The sequence below is a fragment of the Antedon mediterranea genome, chromosome 4 (genome assembly GCF_964355755.1).
Source record: "Antedon mediterranea chromosome 4, ecAntMedi1.1, whole genome shotgun sequence".
NCBI lineage: Eukaryota > Metazoa > Echinodermata > Crinoidea > Comatulida > Antedonidae > Antedon > Antedon mediterranea.
Genome location: NC_092673.1, coordinates 27,635,304 through 27,657,683, shown reverse-complemented (window position 1 = coordinate 27,657,683; position 22,380 = coordinate 27,635,304). Strand labels below are relative to the sequence as shown.

At 33.6% G+C, this 22,380-nt stretch overlaps 1 protein-coding gene across 2 annotated transcripts; it reads right to left on the bottom strand.

Annotated features, from left to right (window-relative positions):
• Window positions 1–244: 244 nt before the first annotated feature.
• On the bottom strand, window positions 245–22,054 carry LOC140047107 (laminin subunit alpha-1-like). 2 transcript variants are annotated; one of them, XM_072091925.1, is made up of 24 exons: window positions 21,994–22,054; window positions 20,717–21,128; window positions 18,577–19,214; window positions 18,008–18,189; window positions 16,638–16,805; window positions 13,884–14,063; window positions 13,620–13,765; window positions 13,109–13,413; window positions 12,552–12,892; window positions 11,692–11,823; window positions 11,063–11,206; window positions 10,590–10,911; window positions 9,776–10,018; window positions 8,891–9,261; window positions 8,339–8,506; window positions 7,722–8,000; window positions 7,261–7,404; window positions 6,922–7,097; window positions 6,189–6,408; window positions 5,685–5,866; window positions 4,916–5,182; window positions 4,289–4,526; window positions 3,699–3,877; window positions 245–3,029 (listed from the first exon to the last, which is right to left on the bottom strand). In XM_072091925.1, the coding sequence occupies exons 2-24, from the start codon at window positions 21,005–21,007 to the stop codon at window positions 2,550–2,552; spliced, it is 5,796 nt and encodes a 1,931-aa protein (XP_071948026.1). In that variant the 5' UTR covers window positions 21,008–21,128; window positions 21,994–22,054; the 3' UTR covers window positions 245–2,549. The 2 variants fall into 2 exon arrangements, with proteins under 2 accessions (XP_071948026.1, XP_071948027.1); XM_072091926.1 differs by lacking the exon at window positions 21,994–22,054 and having other exon boundaries at window positions 20,717–21,255.
• Window positions 22,055–22,380: the final 326 nt, after the last annotated feature.

Genomic DNA, 22,380 nt, shown 5'->3' with positions numbered 1-22,380 from the left:
GTGTAACAGGGAGCTGTTACGTGCTTGCCTTTCAATCCCAAGGTCCGGGTTAAATCCTGACCTAGTGCCAGGGTTGTAAATCACGACTTTTTCAACTTTATTCAAATGAGCACGATAAATTTTAAAAGTTTATCCATCCTGTAATTGGCGAGTTTGTCCTCGCTGTTGCGTATGACAAAAAACATTATACAATGTCGTGAAATTAACGTAAGCAGCATATTGCGTTGTTTACCCTGTCACAGATGTTAGTATAAATGCACCCTTTGTGATTAATGTTTATTTAAAATTCATGAATAGCAAATGGAATAGAAAATGGAATGTTTATTTCATTTGACAAAAATTAAAAACTTAATCAAATAAACCACATCAAAGCACCTTCTGCACCTGCCACAAAAGGATCACTACCCTCATAAAATAACATAATTATTTAAAATATGAACAATGATTAATATATACATGAAAAATGTTATATTTCTAAATGAAAGCACACAAAATCAAGGACAATTGGACTTCACGATTTAAAATAATCTTTAAGTACATGGTTACTGCAGCTCATATTAATGAATAAAATACTGTACAGAATTTACTGCAGTAATGAAAAACAAGTAAAATAATAAGCAAAATTATAATTTACAATAGAGCGTTAATCATAAATATAAAGAGAACCTTTAATATTTTTAGAAATTCTAAATTCTTCAGTTTGCACTACTGTAGGTAAAAAATCTACCAAAATACACAATATTGCACTACTAGTATAATGTATATAAATAACATTTTTCAAATGAGAAACCCTGTTAAAAAGTCAATTGAAGACCTGTTTCAATTTAGAGGATTGGACACATACAAAGAACTATTGAAAGTAAATCCTATTCTATGTAAATGAGAGAGTATTGATGCAAAAGTCAACAACTCTGAAGTGATATACAGTAATTAATCAATGGACCAAAACGGACAATATAGATAAGAATACACGAGTGTCTAAAATTAAATTTGAATACCCCACAAAGTGTTTTGTATTTCTCTCCACTCAAATTAAAATATCTTTTCATTTCAGTTTGATAGAAATACCTTTTGCCAGTAGTGCATTCCTTCTTTTGTCGTCAGTGTGTACTTTATAAAAGTTGTGTATTTCAAATCAAACCTATTATATATTCAAGAAAGGCTATATCTAGATAACTACTGATAAAAGTGCATTTGACAAAAGAGTGAATTTATTGCTGACCCAGAAATACATTGATTCATTCCGAGCCGATTCAAAGGATATTTTAAGTGTAATTTTCATTTGCCAGATACAGAAATGTATATACAAGCATATTAGGTAAAAAAAAACCAAAAAATCAAAATAGGCGGTAGTTCTGTTTCCCCAACATTTTTACAAATATGTTAAAACTGTGCATTTTTATTATTTCACTGTTTTTTTTAAATTAATAAATTAAAAAAAATTTCAATTACCCTTTTTAAAAACTACTGCCTTACTTTTCTATTATGTACAACAAATTGCATTCAAATGCATTTTATTGTTCTTTATAATTTCTATTAATACATTTGTAATCATGATTAAAATTCATGCTAAAAAACACTTTAGTATCAAATTGCATATTTACTCTCTAAATTCAACAGAAAATGCTTAATAAAGCATTCCAATATATTTCCTTCCAACTTTAATTGCAAATAATACAATTTGTATGATTGAAGTAAACATTCCCGAACTAATACCTGATTTACACATACAACACACGTGACATGCAACAAAATTGTTACATAATCTTAAGCTCTGTCTACACTATCAAACTTAATGTGACAAAAAATTGTGATCTGCTCATATATGGATATGATGATTTCATATCACTACCATATTTGGGCATATCACTACCATATTTGGGCACATCACATTTTTTTCAACTTAGTTTGATAGTGTAGACAGAGTTTTAGAATGCATTTTCACGTTAGTTTGTTACAGTGAGTGTAATGTACATGTACAAAATTAATTAGAAACATAAGTGTGTATCATTGATTGATACAATTGTGTGACATTGAAGTAATATTTACAGGCCTTTCTGAGGCCTGTAAAGACTACCAACTTGTTTTGAAAATTTACAGGTACAATCTTGTACGTGTGAATCCGGTATTAGTTTCATATGCCTCTCAATCAACCAGGTCTAGACGAGGTTGAACGTTCCCAAGTATACAAATTATCGAATGCCTTAAATTGATGCTTACTAAACTTACCTACAATGATACTAATTGAATGTTTGGAAGCCCATACATTTTCAGATGGAAAAGATTAATGGATGATTCAATCAATCCTACTAATGTTTACATATTTTGTGAACTCCAAGATGTCGGAAAAGTGGTGGTGGTACTCCACGGAAAATATTTCATAGAAGTTCTTTATTCCACCTTTAAACAAAAAGGAGATTGGGGGTGGGGTGGGTGAATCCCTGCAATAAATCCACCTGTGAACGATTACTTTGTTTTTTCTTCTTGCGATCTTAAAAAATGGAAATGTTGAAATAACGCAAATAGTTTTACATTTTGTGCAGTACTGATCACGTCCGCACTCTAAAACTTTCAAGACTGTCAATTTGCCTTTGTATCTCTTCAACTTCTGCAACAGTTTGGTCCAGCCACGCCTGCTGCTCATCAATCGATACTTTTAAAGTCGCAATCGCAGTATCAAACTGACCTTGCGTGAAGTAATTACGTGCATCTACTATACGCTGACTAAGAGCTGGCAAAGCTGATGTGTCCACATGACTGATGCCGATGACCTCGTCAAGAAGCTGTTCAATCATGCGTTGCGACATACTGGCGGTGCTGGATGCTGACTGGGCATCTGTAGAAGCCTGTGTCACTATTGATTCAAGCGCAGAGATACTAGGAGTGAATGAGTCACAGCTTTCGCCAGAGGGCGACACCAAACTAGAGTTGATGGTTCTAACACTCTCTGTGATTGTGTCTATGTTGTTAAGGGTGTTGGCAGTCTCTATTGCAATGTCATTGGCTCTATCGTTTATAGCAAATACCTCCTAAAGCATAAATGCAACAAACAATATAATTACCATGTAAAGTCATTGTATTGTTTAAAAAGATGTTTCTTTTTTAGATTTTTGTTTTTACTTTTTTAAAGTATTTTGATACACATAGATATTTTATATTTCCTAATGAATGTTTTTTCACTTTTTGATGTCGTTTTAAGTAGTGTAAAAAATGCAGAAATTCAGCCTTTGAATTGTATTGTACTTGTTGAAATAAAAATACCAAGATATATAGAAAAGGATTTCAAATCAACAAATATTTATCCACTTATCTACATAATAGGACTTGCACAACTGCAAGATCGTAGAAACATGAACGATATGACCATGGGTCTATTATCAGGACTACAAGGACTTTATTGACAACATTGGTTTGTAGACATGTAAAGACAATATCGTACTAATATTTTTTTCTCCGTTCATGCAATTTCAAAATATTTAAAGATATATTGTCCTCGTTGACCAAAAAACAGGATAAAAAAAAAACAATTATTAAAAAATAAAAAAATATATAAAAAAAATTAAAAAACTGTTTCTTTTGTCTTTAAGTGAAATAATTATTTTTGTTTGTTATTTTTTACAGAAGTGAATAACTTTTTAACCTTCATTTTCTATATTTTTGGGGGACAATACATCTTTAAGCTACACAAAATAAATCACCTGAAATTCTTCCTCAGCCATGGCATATGCGGTATCAGCATCTTGCCGTCCTCTTGTTGCGTCAGCTTCTATTGGTCTTAGTTCGTTCTCAAGATCATTCGCTTTACGTATGTTAGCCTCGCTACTGCTTTGTATCAATGCAACATTAGTTAATGCTTCATCCGCAGCGGCCTGAACCTCTAATTTTTTTTAAATGGTAATAATTAGTTTCCGCATTTACAGACATGGATAGAGAAATGTTCATGGGGGAGGAGAGTGGGTCATAGCTATAAAAATGTATAAATAATAACACTAACAAATATTTGTATCAAAATTTGACTATAACAAAGTAGAATAAAAAATATTTATGGCTTCAAAAGATAGAAGATCAACAAATGTCTGCAATGGAATTGTTTGATCTGTATCATGTTCTAAATCCCATTTGTCTTTCATTGTCTAGAGGGACACTTTGTTAAGGTTTCAAGGGCCGGTATTAGCCTAAGGTTCATTCATTCTGTACCTTTAATAGCCAGAAGCAAAAGTCACAATACCATATCTGTAGCAACGGCAAATTATTTTTTTGTAGAGGATAATAATAATAATATAGTTACCTGCCGCTTGGGTACTAAAGGTTGATACGACGTCCAGCATCTCCTCCGCGGCCTGAAACGTTTCACTTGACAGCTTCTTCGATGCTGTCACGCTATTATTAGCCTCAATTACACGATTATAGAGAGCATTCACGCTGTTTATCGTATTGTTTACGTTGGTAATTAGCACGTTTGTGTCTGAGCCGGCTTCGGCCACAGTTTCAAAATCATCTGTAGCCGACTCTAAACTATTAATAGCCTGTAAAAGTGTTATAATAACTTTATTAGTTAACACTAGATAAAACTGTAATTTATGCAAAAAAATTAAAAATAGATGTATACAATCAACGCTTCCAATACCAGACTCTATGATAACCGGAAACTCTATCAAAACCAGACTTTTCTTTAGGTCCAAAAATGTCCCAAATTCACTTTTACTATTAGAAACACATTCCGAATACCAGACTTTTCGGAAAACCAGACATAATAGGCCAGCGAAAAGTGTCCAGTATTGGAAAAGTTGATTGTATAACAAAACACACAATCATGTCAGGATTTTAATATTTCAACATTAAATTATCAGAATAAGGAATGATGTATGCCAGTGCGCCCTCTTGGGCTGGCAATGTCTGTTCGTTGTATACTTACCAGGTCAGTAAGTGCATCAGCTTGTGACCCTTTAGAGATGGCAGAGATGGCCAACGAGTTGATATCGGATTCAGCATTATTGTTTGGCGCCATTGCCAACATGCTTTTCTCTCTTGCAAGCAAATCAGATTCCATCCCCCTCATTTCAACTGTTTCCACACGGACCTCGGTGCTCAAACCGTAATCTTCAATCTCATTGGCATCCGTGAGAAGCATCGCTGTCCTTGAGGTTGTGTTGTCATGTGTGGCCTGTGCACTCTGGGCGACCTGTTAATTAATTTCAAAAGACATCTATTGAGACTCAAAATAAAAGTGAGTTACCTGTATAATGGCAATAGACTGAAAAAAATAATCCACATAAAAAATTGTTTTTTTTCTCAAATAAAAATTTATAACAAATGGCATAATACACATAATACATACAGTAAATCCATTTTTATATTCGTTCTATTTTGAAGACGTTTATGTATTGCCACTGTGGCTTGGTTGATAAGATTGCTTTCCCAGAATTCCCTTGGCTCAAATCATGTTAAGCCTTGTCTACACTATCAAACTTCATGTGACAAAAAAATGTAATGCGATCATATATGGACATGATGATGTAATATCACTACCATGTTTGGGCACATCACACTTTTTTGTCACATAAATCTTTACAGATTTTCTGCCACTTCCTAAACCTCATATGAGACTCTGTTTAAAAATCGTGGGTTTCCTATATGTATATTTAACTATTTGTAATATTTTAAGAACACACTGTTCCACTCACATTAAGATTTGATTCTGTGATATCATTGTTGTTTTCTACAATAAGTCGGAGGTCTGAGGTCTCTCTCTCAACTCGTGTGGTCTGAATCGTGGTGTCTGCCACGAGAATATAAAACAAGTCTTCAATTCCTCCGAGACTTTCTCTTAGTTGTGCAAGCACAAGATGGCGCTCTTCAAAGGTGCCTGTTTAAAGAAATGAATATTTTTAATGTAATATATTAAAGTACAGTAATATCTGTATTGATATGGGGCACTGGTTGTACTCACTAATCACAGTGAAATATTTCCCATCTAAGTAATTCCATTTTCAAGTAAATAAATATTTAAGGATTTTTCTAAAGCTACCAAATTTTGTGTGAAAAAAAATGCGATGTGCCCATATATGGGCATATTTGGGCACATCACACTTTTTTGTCACGCTAGTTTGATAGTGTTGACAGAGCTTTACATTTCTGTCCAAATCACTTTGAAAGTCTGTCAAATAATAAACATAAAAGTATTTTACCATTTTCTAGTATCTGAAATGATTGCTGCAGATTCTCTTGGATTACAGCTATTGCTGATTGAGCTTGGAAATAGTTACTGACAGAGATAAAGCCGCTGGCATTAGCAAGTGGTATGGTCATTTCTGCATTCTCTAAGGTCGCCATTAACTCAAACATTGTTGCATTCAATTGGTCGAGGTCAGCGTTGACATCCTGACCTTCATTTATCACATCCATTGACTAAAATGAAAAGATAAAGATTTGATAAATTGACAATGAGAGAGAGTTTAAATGTTTGTTTTTTGCTTTTGCATGCATTCATACTGTATACATACAGCTAGTGTTCATTTACCTCCTTGGCGGAGGTATATGTAATCGATCACGTGTGTTTGTATGTTTGTCTGTTTTTTGTTTGTTAGCAGGATTACTCAAAAAGTAATTACAACATCTTTACCAAAATGAATATGCATATGTGGTCTTTATCGTTTCAAATTAATTAATTAAATTTCAGTATATCACCGGGCGGTTTAGAATTAATGTTCTTTGCCTGATTTGTTTATATATATATATATATATATCCAATCTGCAGACAGTACTGTTTCGATCTTATTAGATCTCGTCATATATATATTTTTTCCCGGAGAAATCTTATGTAGGAAAATTTTACAGTATAAAACCTTTCATAGAAGCATATAATCTTTAGAAAAATACTTTGTAAGAGGGAAACGATTATTAATGTTGAGGAGAACTTACATCAGCAACAAGTTGCAGCATTTGATCATAGGATGCTTGCAAACGCTCCGAGAAAGGACCAATGATGGACGAGTTATCTTGGGATGTCAGATACTCTGTGCGTATTGTCGCATTTTGACTTTCAGACACCAATGTGAAGTAGTTATCATTAATTAGGTTGTAGCAGATTGGACATGCTGCAAAATAATTATAAAATACATTTTATTATGTTAATCCAAAAAAAAAAAATTACTGAAAAAATGACAATGATGATGTAAAATTATCCAAAAACATAAAAAATACCATAACTAATAACATTAGTCCAAGTTACACAATCAGATATCAATTATTTTTACTTACGAACACAGCCTGCCCCATAGTTGTAGTAATTATAAGTACATCTACTACATTTCAGGCCTCCATAGTTGCCCGTGCAGGGACACTGACCGTCAATGTTTTCACAGGCAGTGATCCCACCAGTGCCTGTTACGTTACATGCACAATCTGTCAAATGAAAGATTATAATGAATTGTTTTATTGTCATTAACAAATTTAAAGCTCTGTCTACACTATCAAACATTACTAGTTTGAAAAAAAAGTGTGATGTTCCCAAATATGGTAGTGATATGACATCATCATGTCCATATATGGGCACATGAAGTTTGATAGTGGAGGCAGAGCTTAAGCAATGTCTTTGTAAATCATAGAAATATTGACAACAATTATTTAAAAAAGAGAAAACTAAATTGAGAAAATCAGTTTTAGTTGATTTCAAGACTCTATTTTTGGTAGGTATGTAGAACTACTTTTTGCCTTATTACCTGCACAAGCACCTTCAAATAAAGTAGTTCCAAATCCATAATGATCCTTTATACATTCCTCGCAGGCAGATTCCTGAACAAACTCTGCACATGATTGGCAATAATCGCCTGCGGTTCCCAGTCGACACTCCGTACAGATACCGGTAAGAGGGTCACAATCCGTTGATCTGTCATTACAATCGCATGGCACACACGTGTAGTATGGGTCATCGCCTCCGACTGCCACAAGCGTCAGGTTTTCTCTTTGGTTAAGCGCAACACATGTTTCGCAAGATAATCCTATAAATATATGCACAGAATTGTATTAGTATACTAGTGATTATTAGGCACAAACGGGACTGGTTTGAGTATGTGATATTACACTTAAATTAACAGTTTAGTGATGTATGTAGTGTATAGATAAACTGTAGTCTCACAAAATTTTGTTCCATCAAAATGCATGTATAGTGCTATAAATAGTGTATATAGACCCACACACACAAACATTAAACATTCTCAAATGAGCCTCTCAGATCAAACATGAGCAAAAAGGGTCCTAAATGCTGGCTATTTACAGGCCTACATCAATCATCTACCGAATAAATATATAATTAATAAATAAAACAATACAGACATACCACCAGTGAGTGTAGGTGTATCGCAGACACACTCTTCAACGTAAGTAACAGGAGTACCACCCTCTTCAACTATGGCTGCTGTTTGCATACTGAAATCATACAGAGTGCTCACCGTGTTCAGGCCAAAGGTTACACGTATTTGTAAGCTGGTCAACTGGGCTAATACGGCTGTAAAGAAATAATTAAAAATGTTGTAATAGAATCGAAAGCGATCGAGTTTTCTGTTGGAGTCCCCCGGGTCTAGCATGTGTGATGTATGTGTTCAGTTTTCTGTTGGAGTCCCCCGGGTCTAGCATGTGTGATGTATGTGTTATTGTTTGCATTGTAAAATCCAGAATAAATTGAATTGAAGTGAATAGGCAAATGACTGTGTGGTGGCAATTACCCAATGAATGATCTATATCTGTAAAAATTACCTTGCTTGAAAATAGCCAAAATATGATGAGAGCAGTTACTAGTAGTGTATATACAAATGAACACAAATAAAACCAAAGCAAATCATGTAGCGTATCCTATTACAAAGATAGCGGATGTTGAGTAGTAGAAACTCACCTTGGAACTCTGTTGTAGTGGGATTTGAACTACCGTCAGATGTCCAGTATTCTTCCCGTAGGATAGCTTGAAAAACCATTCGGTCTTCCGTTGGCAGAAACTGATCCCTTATGTAAAACAAAGGGTAGTTGCCAGGACCACCTTGAATCACTAGATACCTGTTGTCTATGAATTCTTCAGGTGGCCCAAGGTCCAGCTTCATGGAGTAGGTAATGGTGTTTCCGTAGGAGCTTAGCTGAAAACCAGTGTATTTTTCAGGTGCTATGAGGTAGACATAAGTGTAGGCTGATTGTCCCGGCGGATGTGATATACGAAGGCCATCGAGGTCAGGGTTCAAAGCAGTTGAATCACTGGCTACCCAACCATCAAGGCTGAAAAACATCAAATACACAAGTACATAGAAATAAATCCAAATTAATAAAAAAAATATGATGATGTTGGTATCAGTGGCTGGTTCTCAATGGAGATAAAAAAAAAAATAAGCACTGAAAAAATGACAATGCTGTGGGTATCAGTGGCTGGATCTCAATGAAGATACAAAATAAAATAAGCACCGAAAAAAATGACAATGCTGTGGGTATCATTGGCTGGATCTCAATGAAGATACAAATAAAATAACCACTAAAAAAATGACAATGCTGTGAGTATCAGAAAACTCTATTCCGCAGACAGGGCTAACAAAATTAAATATATTTTTATTAAATATTATCAAACTTAAGATTGATTGGTTGGTGATACAGACAAACGTGGAAAATTTACGCTCTTGTCTGTATGGACAAATAAAATGAACTCTTCGAAAACAGACCCTTCTGTATGGTGCTCAACATAGACATTTTTCTGGAAGTTACAAAAACTTGTAAAAATATAAAATTAAAAAAAACTCACTTCATGTCCGTAAATTCTGACGTAAGAGTAGCAGCAACGAATCCAGCAGCAGATGAGCATTCACTTCCATGTTCAAAACAGAAACACTTCTGACAACCGCCCTCGTGCTTCAAATCTAGATTAAAATATCCCTCTTGACACTGGTCACATTTGTCGCCAACTGTGTACGTTTTGCAAGTACAAAGGCCGGACATAGGGTCACATGCAAAGCCAACAGCACCTATCTCATCACAAAGGCATTCCCTATTTTAGTAATACAAATACATAATGTAGATGAATATTTAGAATTAAATTGTTTCTTGGCAAAAGACCTATACTATTAGGTGGTAGTGTTGGAAAAACTAATAGTAAGCCTGATACTACTGTTTTGAGAAACTCGCCATTTTTTTTTTTTTTTTTTTTTTTTTATTTATTAATTTTATCTATTTAAAAAAAATTCTTTTTAAGGTATCTTAATTAATGTAACTAGTTTTAGTGGGCTTCCTATCACAAGCCCCTTTGGGTTTCTTGGAGGTCCCTTTCATCGTTTAAAACATGTTTTACTCCTCACTTGTTTTTGTTTGTTTATGAGATGAATAAAGAGATTTATGTTATGTTATGTTATGTTAACTATAATTTATCGTGCTTATAAAGTAAGTCTTATTTGAGGCTTAGGGAGTGGAGTAATCTGAACAGTCAGTTGCAACCCTCATCATTGGCGAGCAGGATTGAACCCTGACTGTAGGTCAGGATTGGACCCAGAACATTAGAATTGGAAGCATGTTAACCACCACTACAGCTCCACTACAAAATCAATAGAGAAATTAAAACTCACAAGCAACCAATTGCACTAAAGTTGTAAAATCCAATAAGACAACTGTCGCACTTGTAGCCTCCAACCGTTGATTTACAAATACACATGCCGTACTGATCACACTGCAAATTATCAACACCATTTTCATTGCAATTGCAAGGTAAACAGCCAACACCGGTATCGTAGCCATAGTAATAGTTTAAACATCCGTGACACTGGAGGTCATCCGTTACATTCCGTGTGCTTAAGTCACCGAAACGAGCGACACCCTCATAGCATGGACACTGGCCGTCAATGAAGTCACATGCTAATGATGCGGAACCAGTCGCATTGCAGTTACAGGCTGGAAATAAAAATCACAAAGCTATTTTAAAATAGGTCAACTGTGACTCCTGCCACGCGACAAAGTTGGAACTATATAGCACTCTGAAAACGGAAACAAAGTTAAATAAATTTGTTTGTAGTATAATTGTTAACTACTGTTAACTACTTACGAATGCACCCAGTGAGTCCAAAGTTATAAAAGCCGGGTAGACATTGGTCGCATCTACGACCTCCGACCCCTGCCTTACAAATGCACTGTCCTCCATAGGTAGAACACAAACTGAGCTGAGAACCAATGAAGTCACAATTACAAGCTGAAAAAAATCATAGGTTGTTAGTTAAAATACAACTATTATTGTAGGTTGTTTTATTCATTTATTATATTTTATTCTCAATTTAGACATGTTTCCAAGGATAGCCATAAGCGATTACAAATGTGGGAGTCTTTGCGAGTGGAGTTATACTTGGTCATGAGAAAAAATCTTGGCATCTGACAGGATTTGTACCCAGGACTTTTGGATCAGTAGGCGAGCACCTTAACCACCAAGCAATAACTCCAGGCCACTCAATATTTAAAAATATAGTATAGCTGTTTTAAAATGGCCAAGACATAAGTTGTTTTACATTAACTTTTCCGCACCATACACTTGCAATATTTTACAGTAAATAACTATTGATTATATAAGCAGAATTGATTTTCTTAGTTTAAAAAACGTGTTTAATATGAACTTATAATGCCACGTATTCAAATATTATTATACAGTATATAACTATTGATTTTAAAGGTAAAATATCTCACCTAATACGCCATCATTAAGCTCTGTCGATACCGAAAATGCAAAGCTTTCACAATTATCAATAGCTTGTTGCCGTGTCACCAATTCAGCGATGTCATACAAGCACTGAAAGTACTGCTCTTGCACATCAGAATCTAACCAATCAGAGGAAGACATTTCAAATTTAATTAGGTGTAGATATAACACTTCGCTTTATACTTGTTATACACAATAAATACAAAGAAACAGACTCATAAACATAATATACATATAATAATAAGGTAATTGTATTATGCATATGCAATTTGCTTTCTTAGAACTCATAAATAGATGCATTTTACAAATGAGAGTAAATATCATTTTTTTGGAAGGTCTCAAGTGTTTATTTAGAGGCTGGTTAAAATTTGGCCTTGATATACTGGACGGAATACAATTCATCTAGAATACATTGAGTATTTTATAGCAGGTTCTCATCATAATATTCAATGTAAAAATTTTTTTTTATAATCTGAAACAATTATATGATTCATGGTCTTAAGCCCTGTCTACAAACTTATGTGACAAAAACACATTATATGGACATGAATTGATGTCATATCGCTACCATATTTGGCCATATCACTACCATATTTGGGCACATCACACTAGTTTCATAGTGTAGACAGAGCTTATTAAAGGGCCATGAAAAGAAATGATTCTACTACAGTTAATGTAGTAACTACATATAAAATCTGTTTTTGTAAATATTTAACACACTTTATTGTGTAATTACTGCAGTGACTGACTACATTAAAACAAACTATAATCACACATCATTGCAGTAAACAAATGTAGTTACTGCAGCAAATGCAGTAGAATAGTTTTTATAGTTGCATTATCTTACCTGCTCCTTGGTAGACGAAAAACTGTTCAGGCTCTGGAAGTAACACCAACTCATCTATATCAATGGTTTCACTTCCCGGGCCTGAATCACCAAAGTAAAGTGACACAACATAGCGACATCGACGGTCCATCAACAAGGAATCCACGGTTATGTTTCCCATCCAAGCTATTCTCTCACCAGGCTCAAGAACTATGTCAATAGTATTGATGACGGTGAGTGCTGCAATCGGACATGGATCACCCGTTGTAGTTAGACTGTCTCCTCCAACTGACACAATAAGTTCGGTGGTTCTCCATGGCATCGCAGATATGTAAGTATACCGCAATACAAGATACCAAACCCTAAGTCAAGTGAACAAGTTTATACTGTAACTGGCATCAATATATATTATGAAATATACTTACGGAATAAAATAAATTAAAATGTTTTTGTGTCTTGAATTTTCTACGTCTGTAAATTTACTTTTGGAAAGAATTAGAACTAACATGACTGTGACACCATAAATCTCTCATTAATAAACAAAGCTATGTAAATATTTTAAATAAACAGAAACTCACGTCTCATCAAATGGCAAAGATGTAAACCCCATTACGTTTGTGAAGATCAGATCTTGATCCATTCGACAACGCCGGAATCCTTTACCGGTGAATGCGTCCGCAGGGAGATCCGACCATTGCTCACATGTGGACTCTGCTTCCCAGGCATCGTATGTGTTCCAGTCCAAATGTTCAAAGTATGTTGAGGGAGTGATCTCATTGCACTGGTCACCTCTTAACCCTGACCGGCAGCTACATCTACCGGTCTCTTTATCGCAAACTTGTGAAATGGCACCTCCATAGTCACAGCCACATGGAATGCAGTCCTGAATAGAATATACCAAAAATATTTAGTTTTCTGATTCTGAACATTACACATTAAATGTGCAGTATCATACTGTAGGCAAATTCTGTAATACAGTATCACATATGCACTGTATGTACAGTATGATGCCTGTATTATGTTACGGTAAACTTATGGGCTTGAATAAAGATATCACATGTGAAACATATGACACATATGAAATATTACCTCTGTATATAAAAGTGGATATGTGTGAAATCCATCTTTACAAATGTTACATTCTATACCACCTGTACCCGTCTTACATGGACACTGTCCGTCCTGTGCACATATGCTGCTAGAAAACTGAGTACCAATCAAATTACATACACAGACTGAAAAAAATGAAGAAAAAAAATGGAAAAATAAACCTGTGTATTTTTTAATATACCAAATGAAAGTGACTGCTTATCACAAATAAACTTTGAGTTGATGATCAAAATCAAAACTTACTTTTACAAGTTCCAGGGTTCGGTTCTAAGACAAGACCAAAGAAGCCAGGTATACAGTCACTGCATGAGCGCCCTGTTACCATGTGTTTGCACGTGCATTGACCAATTGGTTTATTGCCTTCAGGGTATTGAGCACAAGACGTTTGGTTGACTTGAATTCCAAGTACTTCACAGCCACACTCTGTAAAATAACATGTTTAATATTTATCAAGAAACAGTTTTTAAATTGTACAGTATATTGCACGGGCAATGATGGATACATGTTAAGACAGCTAAAAGGCTCTAGTAAGTGGACGACCAGTTAAGACAAACCGTAATCCATAGCCATAATATTATTGGAAAGGGGTCACTCACTCACTCCATGATTCTGGTGGTATAACGAGTCTTCTCATATTTATTTTATTATTAAGAACTATAAACCATAAGTCCAGTGCACTAAATATTAAGACGATTTGGGGTTTAGTGTAGCATAAAGGAGCCACACAAATGAAAATTATTAGTTATTTAATACAGTAATAAGAAAATAATAGAGATTTGTCATTATTACTTTAAAAAGTCCAAAATGTTTTAGTACTTTCTATGTACAGTATATTGTATGTTATTGCTGTTGACGAGAGAGTTATTCTGTTAAGCACATGCCTATCACTTGCTTCTAGTTTGATGTACTTTTTTTTATCTTGCCAAATATTCCATTAATATTATGTCGCCGCTTATTGTTATTATTAATAGGCCTGATTGTTACTAAATAGATTGACTTTCCAAAATTATTCACCTATTAAACTAAATAATAACAGGTCTGACATGTGAATTTCACATACTCAACCCTAAAACAAAAATGATTTTCACAAGTAAACGTTGCCCAAACAATAGAACAATAAATACAACATGACTCATTCTAATAACAGTTTTGCAGTATTATTGAGTCACACTGAGAACAGGTATTATTATAGGTTATTGATATAGTATATTGATTAGGCGTTGCTTAATATGTTAATGAGCTGTGGTTAGTCATGCCAGCTGGTCGAATCACAACCTCACACCTGGGTCTTACAATTCAAATATTTTAACAATGAAAATGACAGTTAAATCGTTGCTATGGTGATTGAATATTGATAATTAATACATCAAAAGGCATTGTTTAGTCATCTGACCACAGGGACTACATTTGGAAACGCCCTGAATTAAATCTTATTTTAGCAAGTGAATTAAAATTAACAATATTTATTATACATTTTTTTCAAAACAATATTCAAACAAATATGTGTACAGGGTATAACAATATAAACAAGTTAATGAATAAATATAAATTTCTAATTAAAATAATTTAACTACTTACAATACAGCAAGATTATTGTTTACAAACTTTTATTTTCTCAACTTTTCTATTTCACATTATGCAGTATTTTCTATTAGGTTTACACTGTTTTTCTTCTTTACTTCAACAATGTGTCCCTTTAATATGGGTACTTCCTGAATAGAAGGGATTCTACTGTTTTTAAAATAGGCATTCGAGATCGATGAATATCAAATTTGGTATTGTTTGGTCAAACATCTACTGTGAAAAAATCTTTCCAAAATCTTTTCAAAACGTTTTTTTTTCCTTTGATTTTTCTGTAAACATTTACATTTTGTTTTTGTTCTGTGTTTTATTTGTTTTCTTTGTGTTCTATAATATGACAATACTGTAACTACGGTGATAGTCAATAAAATAAATGAAAATGTTTAAAGATGTTGTCCCCCTGAAAAAATAATTCTTAACAAAATTTTTGTTGAATATGCCATTTTAATGTAACATAATAGTTATCCACTTTGACCAAAAAGTGGATCGAAAAAAAAAAATGTATTTACCTGAAAAAATGTAATTTAAAGCAAAAAATCGCAATAACCATTTATTTTGTCAATTTATAGGTGAAAACATTATTTTTTTTAAATGTTTAATTAATCTTAATTTTTCATGTTTTTGGGGGAAAACACATCTTTAAACAATGTGCATTAGCATACAATAATGTCATTGAAAGAATAACATATTTTTCCCTGTATTTACAGGCTAATATATATTTTAAATTATTATTCAAATTTTATGCCAATATGTTTAAACAGACGGTATAGCTAGAATTTAATTAAACTAAAACATGTTGTGCATTGTTAATGAACTCTATTAATTACTGCAGTAACACGATTTTAATTTACTGTTTGGTGTAAATTACTCCGAGATTTGATATCTAGGTTTTTTTGCTAATTAATCAATAGAACTGATATTAAGCAAGTACTTAGTCAGTGGTAAAAGAAAACGCCCTGGTCTGATGAACAAATACGGTTTATAAAGGAACAATTTCACAATCAATAACATGAATCGAGATTAAAAACACATTTTGGCGTTCTCACGTTCTGAAGACTAGTGAGATGTAATTATGAATCTTTGGTTTAAAATAAGCATCTCATAAATGTTATTAAAAAGTACAATTTGTCAACAATATTATGTACAAAATATAAGTGTTTTAAATTCATGTTTTAAATGATTGGGCATGGACAAATGAATATCAGCGTCAGGATTACAGTATTCCATTCCTCTTTATGCAAGGCTATGTTGTTTATATTCAGGTCTTACAGTACTAGTGAGATAATTTGAGGTTTATTTATGAAGAATTTTATATACAAGTAAACTTTTCGTACAATTTTGTCCAATATGTTGGTTTCTGACTTCACTACATTCACTGAATGTAAAATAAAATAAATGAAAATTATGTATTCATACCTATGCAGGAATCGATATCAGATGCTGGTGTAGATGTGTTTCGATAATAACCATCCACACAAATCTCACAGAATTCCCCAAATGCGTTATCGTAACAATTCTCGCAGACACCATGTCCACGAGTCTCATTGAAATGGCAGCTATCAGCATGGTTGTTACAATTACACTCTAAAAATGACCAAAAATATGTATCTCTACACTCAAAACTAAATCTATAATGTATAGAGTACACTCAGTGGGCTACAGAAAAAAAACCAAAGCATACAAATAAAAATGTCAGTTACAGTAATCAAAGGTAACTTCATGTTTTTTATGTCTACACTATAAAATTTTATGTGACAAAAAATCTGATGTGCCCATATATGGACATGATGATGTCATATCACTACCATATTTGGGCATATCACTACCATATTTGGGCACATCACTGTTTTTTTGTTAAATTAGTTTGATAGTGTAGACAGAGCTTTATAGACAAATACTACTATTGGATTGTAATCATAAGACAAAAAAGAATGACAAACACATTTTAACAGTAAATATAACCTCCTTGACGGAGTAACAAATGAAGAAATTAGGTTTATACATTTTAGAATAATATATTATAACTTATAATACATGTTCTTTCGTAGTCGATGTACTTTCATTGATTTGTAATTTTTATTTAGTACTTATAAAAACAAATCAACAAGAGGAAATAAAATACTTTATAATACAGTAGGCACTAATAAAACTGTATGCACTGATCCCCACATTGTTTAGATTGGTAGGCATAGCAACATAAAACATCTAATAGTCACCAGACCATTGAAAACCTCTTTGGAATGAGGAAATACAAAGAGGGGATTGTTTGGTATAGTTACAGTATAATCGCAAAAGTGAATTAAACAGTAATACAAAGGTGGTTTCTAAAATAATATGAATGAAAGGATTTAATGAAGTTTACTACATACTGTAGTGTTTCATTTGTCTTTTGTACAGTATGTCAACCCCCCCAAAATGGACCATCTGAAATCTCTCCGCAAAAAGGGGATGAGATTCCAAATTATTTGCTGTTAGTGTTAGAGCATTTTTTAACAATCAGCAAACTAGACATGTTGTGCCAACCAAAGTTTTGGAACTGTAGAATATTAGTAGATCAACTAAACAGTGGTGCAGTATGGCTATCGAGCACTCACTGGCTAAACCAAGAGGCTCCCAGCTTAAGGGGCCACAAAGCAATTGGGCTCCAATAGCGTTGAAGGGCCACTGAGGAGTGCTAAACCAGGGGCCTGTGTTATGTACACTACACCACTGCATGTCTAAAGTGTACAATACCGATTTAAAAATTGGTAGTATGGTATGCAAACAAATCTTTTGTACAAACTTACTCTCACATTCGTTTGCAGTTCCCGTAGGATACGGGACGTATGATCCGCGTTGCCAGGGGCGATTGTTATAAAGAGGTTGACAAACCTCGCAGTTATAACCCATAGTGTTGTGGTTACAGACGCATGATACTATTCCGTCAGAATCTTCCTCACAGAATTGACCATGCAGATTACAATCACAGCTGAAAATTAATAATTAACAAAACATTGGTAAACTGTACTGTCGTACATTCTTTAAAAAAAATTCTGGTTTTGGATTTTATACCTTCCAAGTCCTGAGTAGGACTTGGAATATTCAATATTAAGCTCTGTATACACTATAGAAAAATTTATGTGACAATGATGTGACTACCAGGGCACATCATGCTTTTTTTGTCAAAACTAGTTTGATAGTGTAGACAGAGCTTTAGTAATATTCATTCTAAAACTTTAAAATCTGAGACTATTGTACTATGAGTACTGTAACAGTACTTTTAGTCAGGCTCCAGAATTATAAAAAATACAGCACACATCGTAATTACTTTAAAAGTATCTTAATACAGTAAAATAATGAGGTAAAGCAAACTTACAAAACGAATGCGTTGATATTGGAAACAGCATAGTAATACGAGAGTAACGTTATACGCTCAGCTGTCCATTCTAGCCCGTCAGTTGCCGGATACAAGAACCGAAGCTTTAAATCTGTTAATCTTTGAAACTCCTGAAACTCTTCATTTAATTCGTAAGCTTCGTAAATATCTTCCGTTAACAAGCTGTCTGTTAATAGTTCCCATCGTGTTTGCAGAGGAAACACAATTACACCATCTGAATAGGGTAGCGTCCCGCTGTACTGCTCCGAGCAAATCACCTCTGTCGGAGATTCAAGCTCGGTATTCAGTTTCGGGACCATGTCAAAGTCTGAACAATCTTGAGCGTAGTACTGATACGGTTCCCATGACAACCCGTTGTCTGCAGATTTTTCTAGAATCATCATCTTTGGCCGCCCTGATTGGAACGTTATTGTTATATCACTATTTAAAAAGTATGTGTGATTAAATTCTACGGACACGTTGATGTGCAAAGGAGCGGGATAATCATACCAGGACACAGATTGCCACCATGTATTCTGGCTGGCATCTTGAGATGGCTCAACATCGTACATTAGGTGTGGTGGATGTGATAATTGCTCTGATGTAGCATCGCATTCAAAACACTCCAATTCTAAATTCTAAACACAAAACAAATAAATAAATTTAAATCAAATGTCAATTTTAGCAAGGTTCAACTAATTATGTTTATTTATTGTAATAATTATGTTTATTGATAAAGAATAACAAAATGTTATTCTTTTACTGCTGAATGAATGACAGAAATGTTTTATTGTAAATTTTTTTGATTAGTAAATGTTTTTTTACATTGTATGCATAAATTAACTATTAACAATTTATTTTTCCTCATTTAAATTTACAATCAAAATTGTTCACTGTACTATGTAGTAGTTTCAATCTATTGATTTTGGTATAAAGAAACTTGCCAACAATGAATGAATGTAAAAAGTAAAAAAAAAGAAGAATGTACAGAAATAAAATAAAAAAACTTGACATATGCAATTATTACAGTATAATCACTGTATACTATGTATACACTCAGTTTTACAAGATTTTATTTCAATAAAGGATGTTACTGTAATAAACAATATGTATTACTACAGTACAATAGTATATCTTTAAAGTACAGAATTTTCCCGATACAATATATGTAAAAAAGGAAGAGTGTAAAAACCCAATTTTGTTTCACACATAGAATATAATTACAGTATACTCTACTGTATACTGTACTACAGTATACACTAGATTTCTGACTACTGTACAGTACAAAATTATCTTTAAATTACACAATTTTCCTTATACAATAATATGTAGCTTTGATTTAATAAGAGTAAAGAAAATCTTATTTGAATTTAAATATTGAAACGACACAATTGAGAGACACATCATGCTTTGAATGACAGCTGTTGCTGTGTGTATCATAGCTATTGTTAAAGAAGATCCATACAGCTGTACTGTATGCCCTACACAAATAATAATTAGGAAAAATAAAAAATTAAAAAAATCATTTAAAAGCACAAAATATTCATTTACATTTAGAAATACACTCTCCAATATACACATAATATTACAGTAGGCCTACTGTACAAAAGGATATTACTGTAGGCCTACAGATGATCATTTGTGATGACAGAATAAATGTTGGAATATTGAATCCTATCAGGATGGAGTGTTTCAATTGAGTACAGGTACATACAGTAATCTCCTTACAGACACTGTTCAGGGAACACCTATTATCTACCTTTTCAGGGGACCCTACTAGAAAATAAAAACGATAGGCCATATTTACTGTATGTTTCAATATCAGCAAACACCTAATAATAATACCCTGCCTATCCTGGATTTATATAGCGCCTAATGTTGTGAAACCTCTACTGTAGCTCTGAACATTATTACCCTCAGTCATTTTTTTTGGATCAAACACATATGGAAACATAGCCCTACAGCTCTGTTAATGGGACACTTTGTTGGATCCAGATATCCCCTTAATGGAGGTGTTTATGATTTTGCAAAATGCATAATTTTAAACAGGATGCTTTTTGCTCTTGTACAGTACTGTATACAGGTGTGTACAGTACTATAAATCATCTTATTTGTGTTTCACAAAAACTCCTATACTTACTAATGTGCAAAATGTTCTCCGGAATGGATCAGAGCTTAGTCCACATGTAGCATTCTCCGGTTCCACCGAAGAAGTTATACTTAACAAGTCCAACCCCTCTGTGCTTCCAAGACACGCGAAATATTCCACTGTACCGTTTATGTCCGTTGTTTCACATGACTGCAGAGACAACTGTCCCGAACACAGCAGCCATGCTTGTGACAAGAGTATTAAAAGTACTAAATGACGTATATAGTTCCGTAGAAAAAACATTTCGCATAGCTGTATTATTAAAGTCTGTGGTTTCTTCATTTTGATAGATTCAAATAATTATGTAGTTTATTAGCATCTATTTTGTTGATGCATCAGATTAGTGGAAGCCCATCAATATACTAGCTGTTTATTATAGCACTGAATGACTGGGATGCTTGGTCTGAAATTTAAAAAAAAATAAATTATTTATGTAGAGTACAATTTATGAAAATGATTTTTTAACTCGTTTCTAGAAAGAAAAATTTTTTTTTTTAAAGTAGTTTATATCAGCTGCTGCTTTTGTGGATTTTTTTCGAGAGCTTTTCCAACTTTCGTAAGTCCTTGATTTATACCGAAGTGTTTAAAGTGATATCGAGAATAATAAGAAAATCGCGTGCCGGATTCCCCAACGCTGGGCAGTTGAGTTCCGGTGCCGGAATCCTAACCACGGCGTAAAAAAAATGTAAAATTTACCACTCAACTCAAAATTAAATTTAGCATGTTATTAAAAAATGTACTTACATTATCATAAAACTCTACCACCAGGCGATACGGGACATAGATTAGTATGCTTAATAATAATTTATATGGCCCATCTAATCTGAAAGCAATTGGGTCGAACTACTATTACCGGCCCACGGATTCCCACCACCCCCTGAAACTTAGAGCATGCTGAATAATTCCCCAGTATGATTCAGGTTGATCCATTTTTACCATAATAAATATTGCATTATATTTTATTTGACAGCGTTACCATAAATAAAAAAAAAAAAATAATAGAAGTTTATAGAGTCACTGTTATTGCTTGGCTTCACTCAACCATCAAGAAAATAACACACGATGCCGCACTGCAATACAGGCTTACATGACATAACACGTACTTGGCAGTAAACTCATTCAAACAGGTTGGTGGTGGCCTAGCGGGAGAAAGTCTTAATTTATATAACATTTTCATTAAATAATAAATACTCATTGCACGGAACAACTAATGTATAACAGTGTGAATTATTTTACAAATAGTATATCTTTTTGGCTATCGTACTTACCAAAATAATTCCCATAGTTTTAGCAATTTTTGTATTTAATTGTTAGGGACGCTGTCCTTCCATGAATGGAGCAGTTCGTGCTAAACTTGTTGAGAAAATATCGATCACTGATTGGCTGTCCGAATTCACTCATGAATATTAATCAGGTATTCAAGTAAAGAGAATAAATACAGAGATCACAATGTAGATACGATTTGCTAATCTCTGAGTAGATGGCGCTATATCATATAAAATACTAGAGTATCATAAAAATATTACGAGTACTTTAATGATACGACAGTATTTATTGTCATTTTTACAAATAGGGAATTGAATTTCACCCTTCCCTGATGTAGCCTACTCGACCAAAAGATATTTGTGTTAATTGTCAATAATTTTATTGTAATT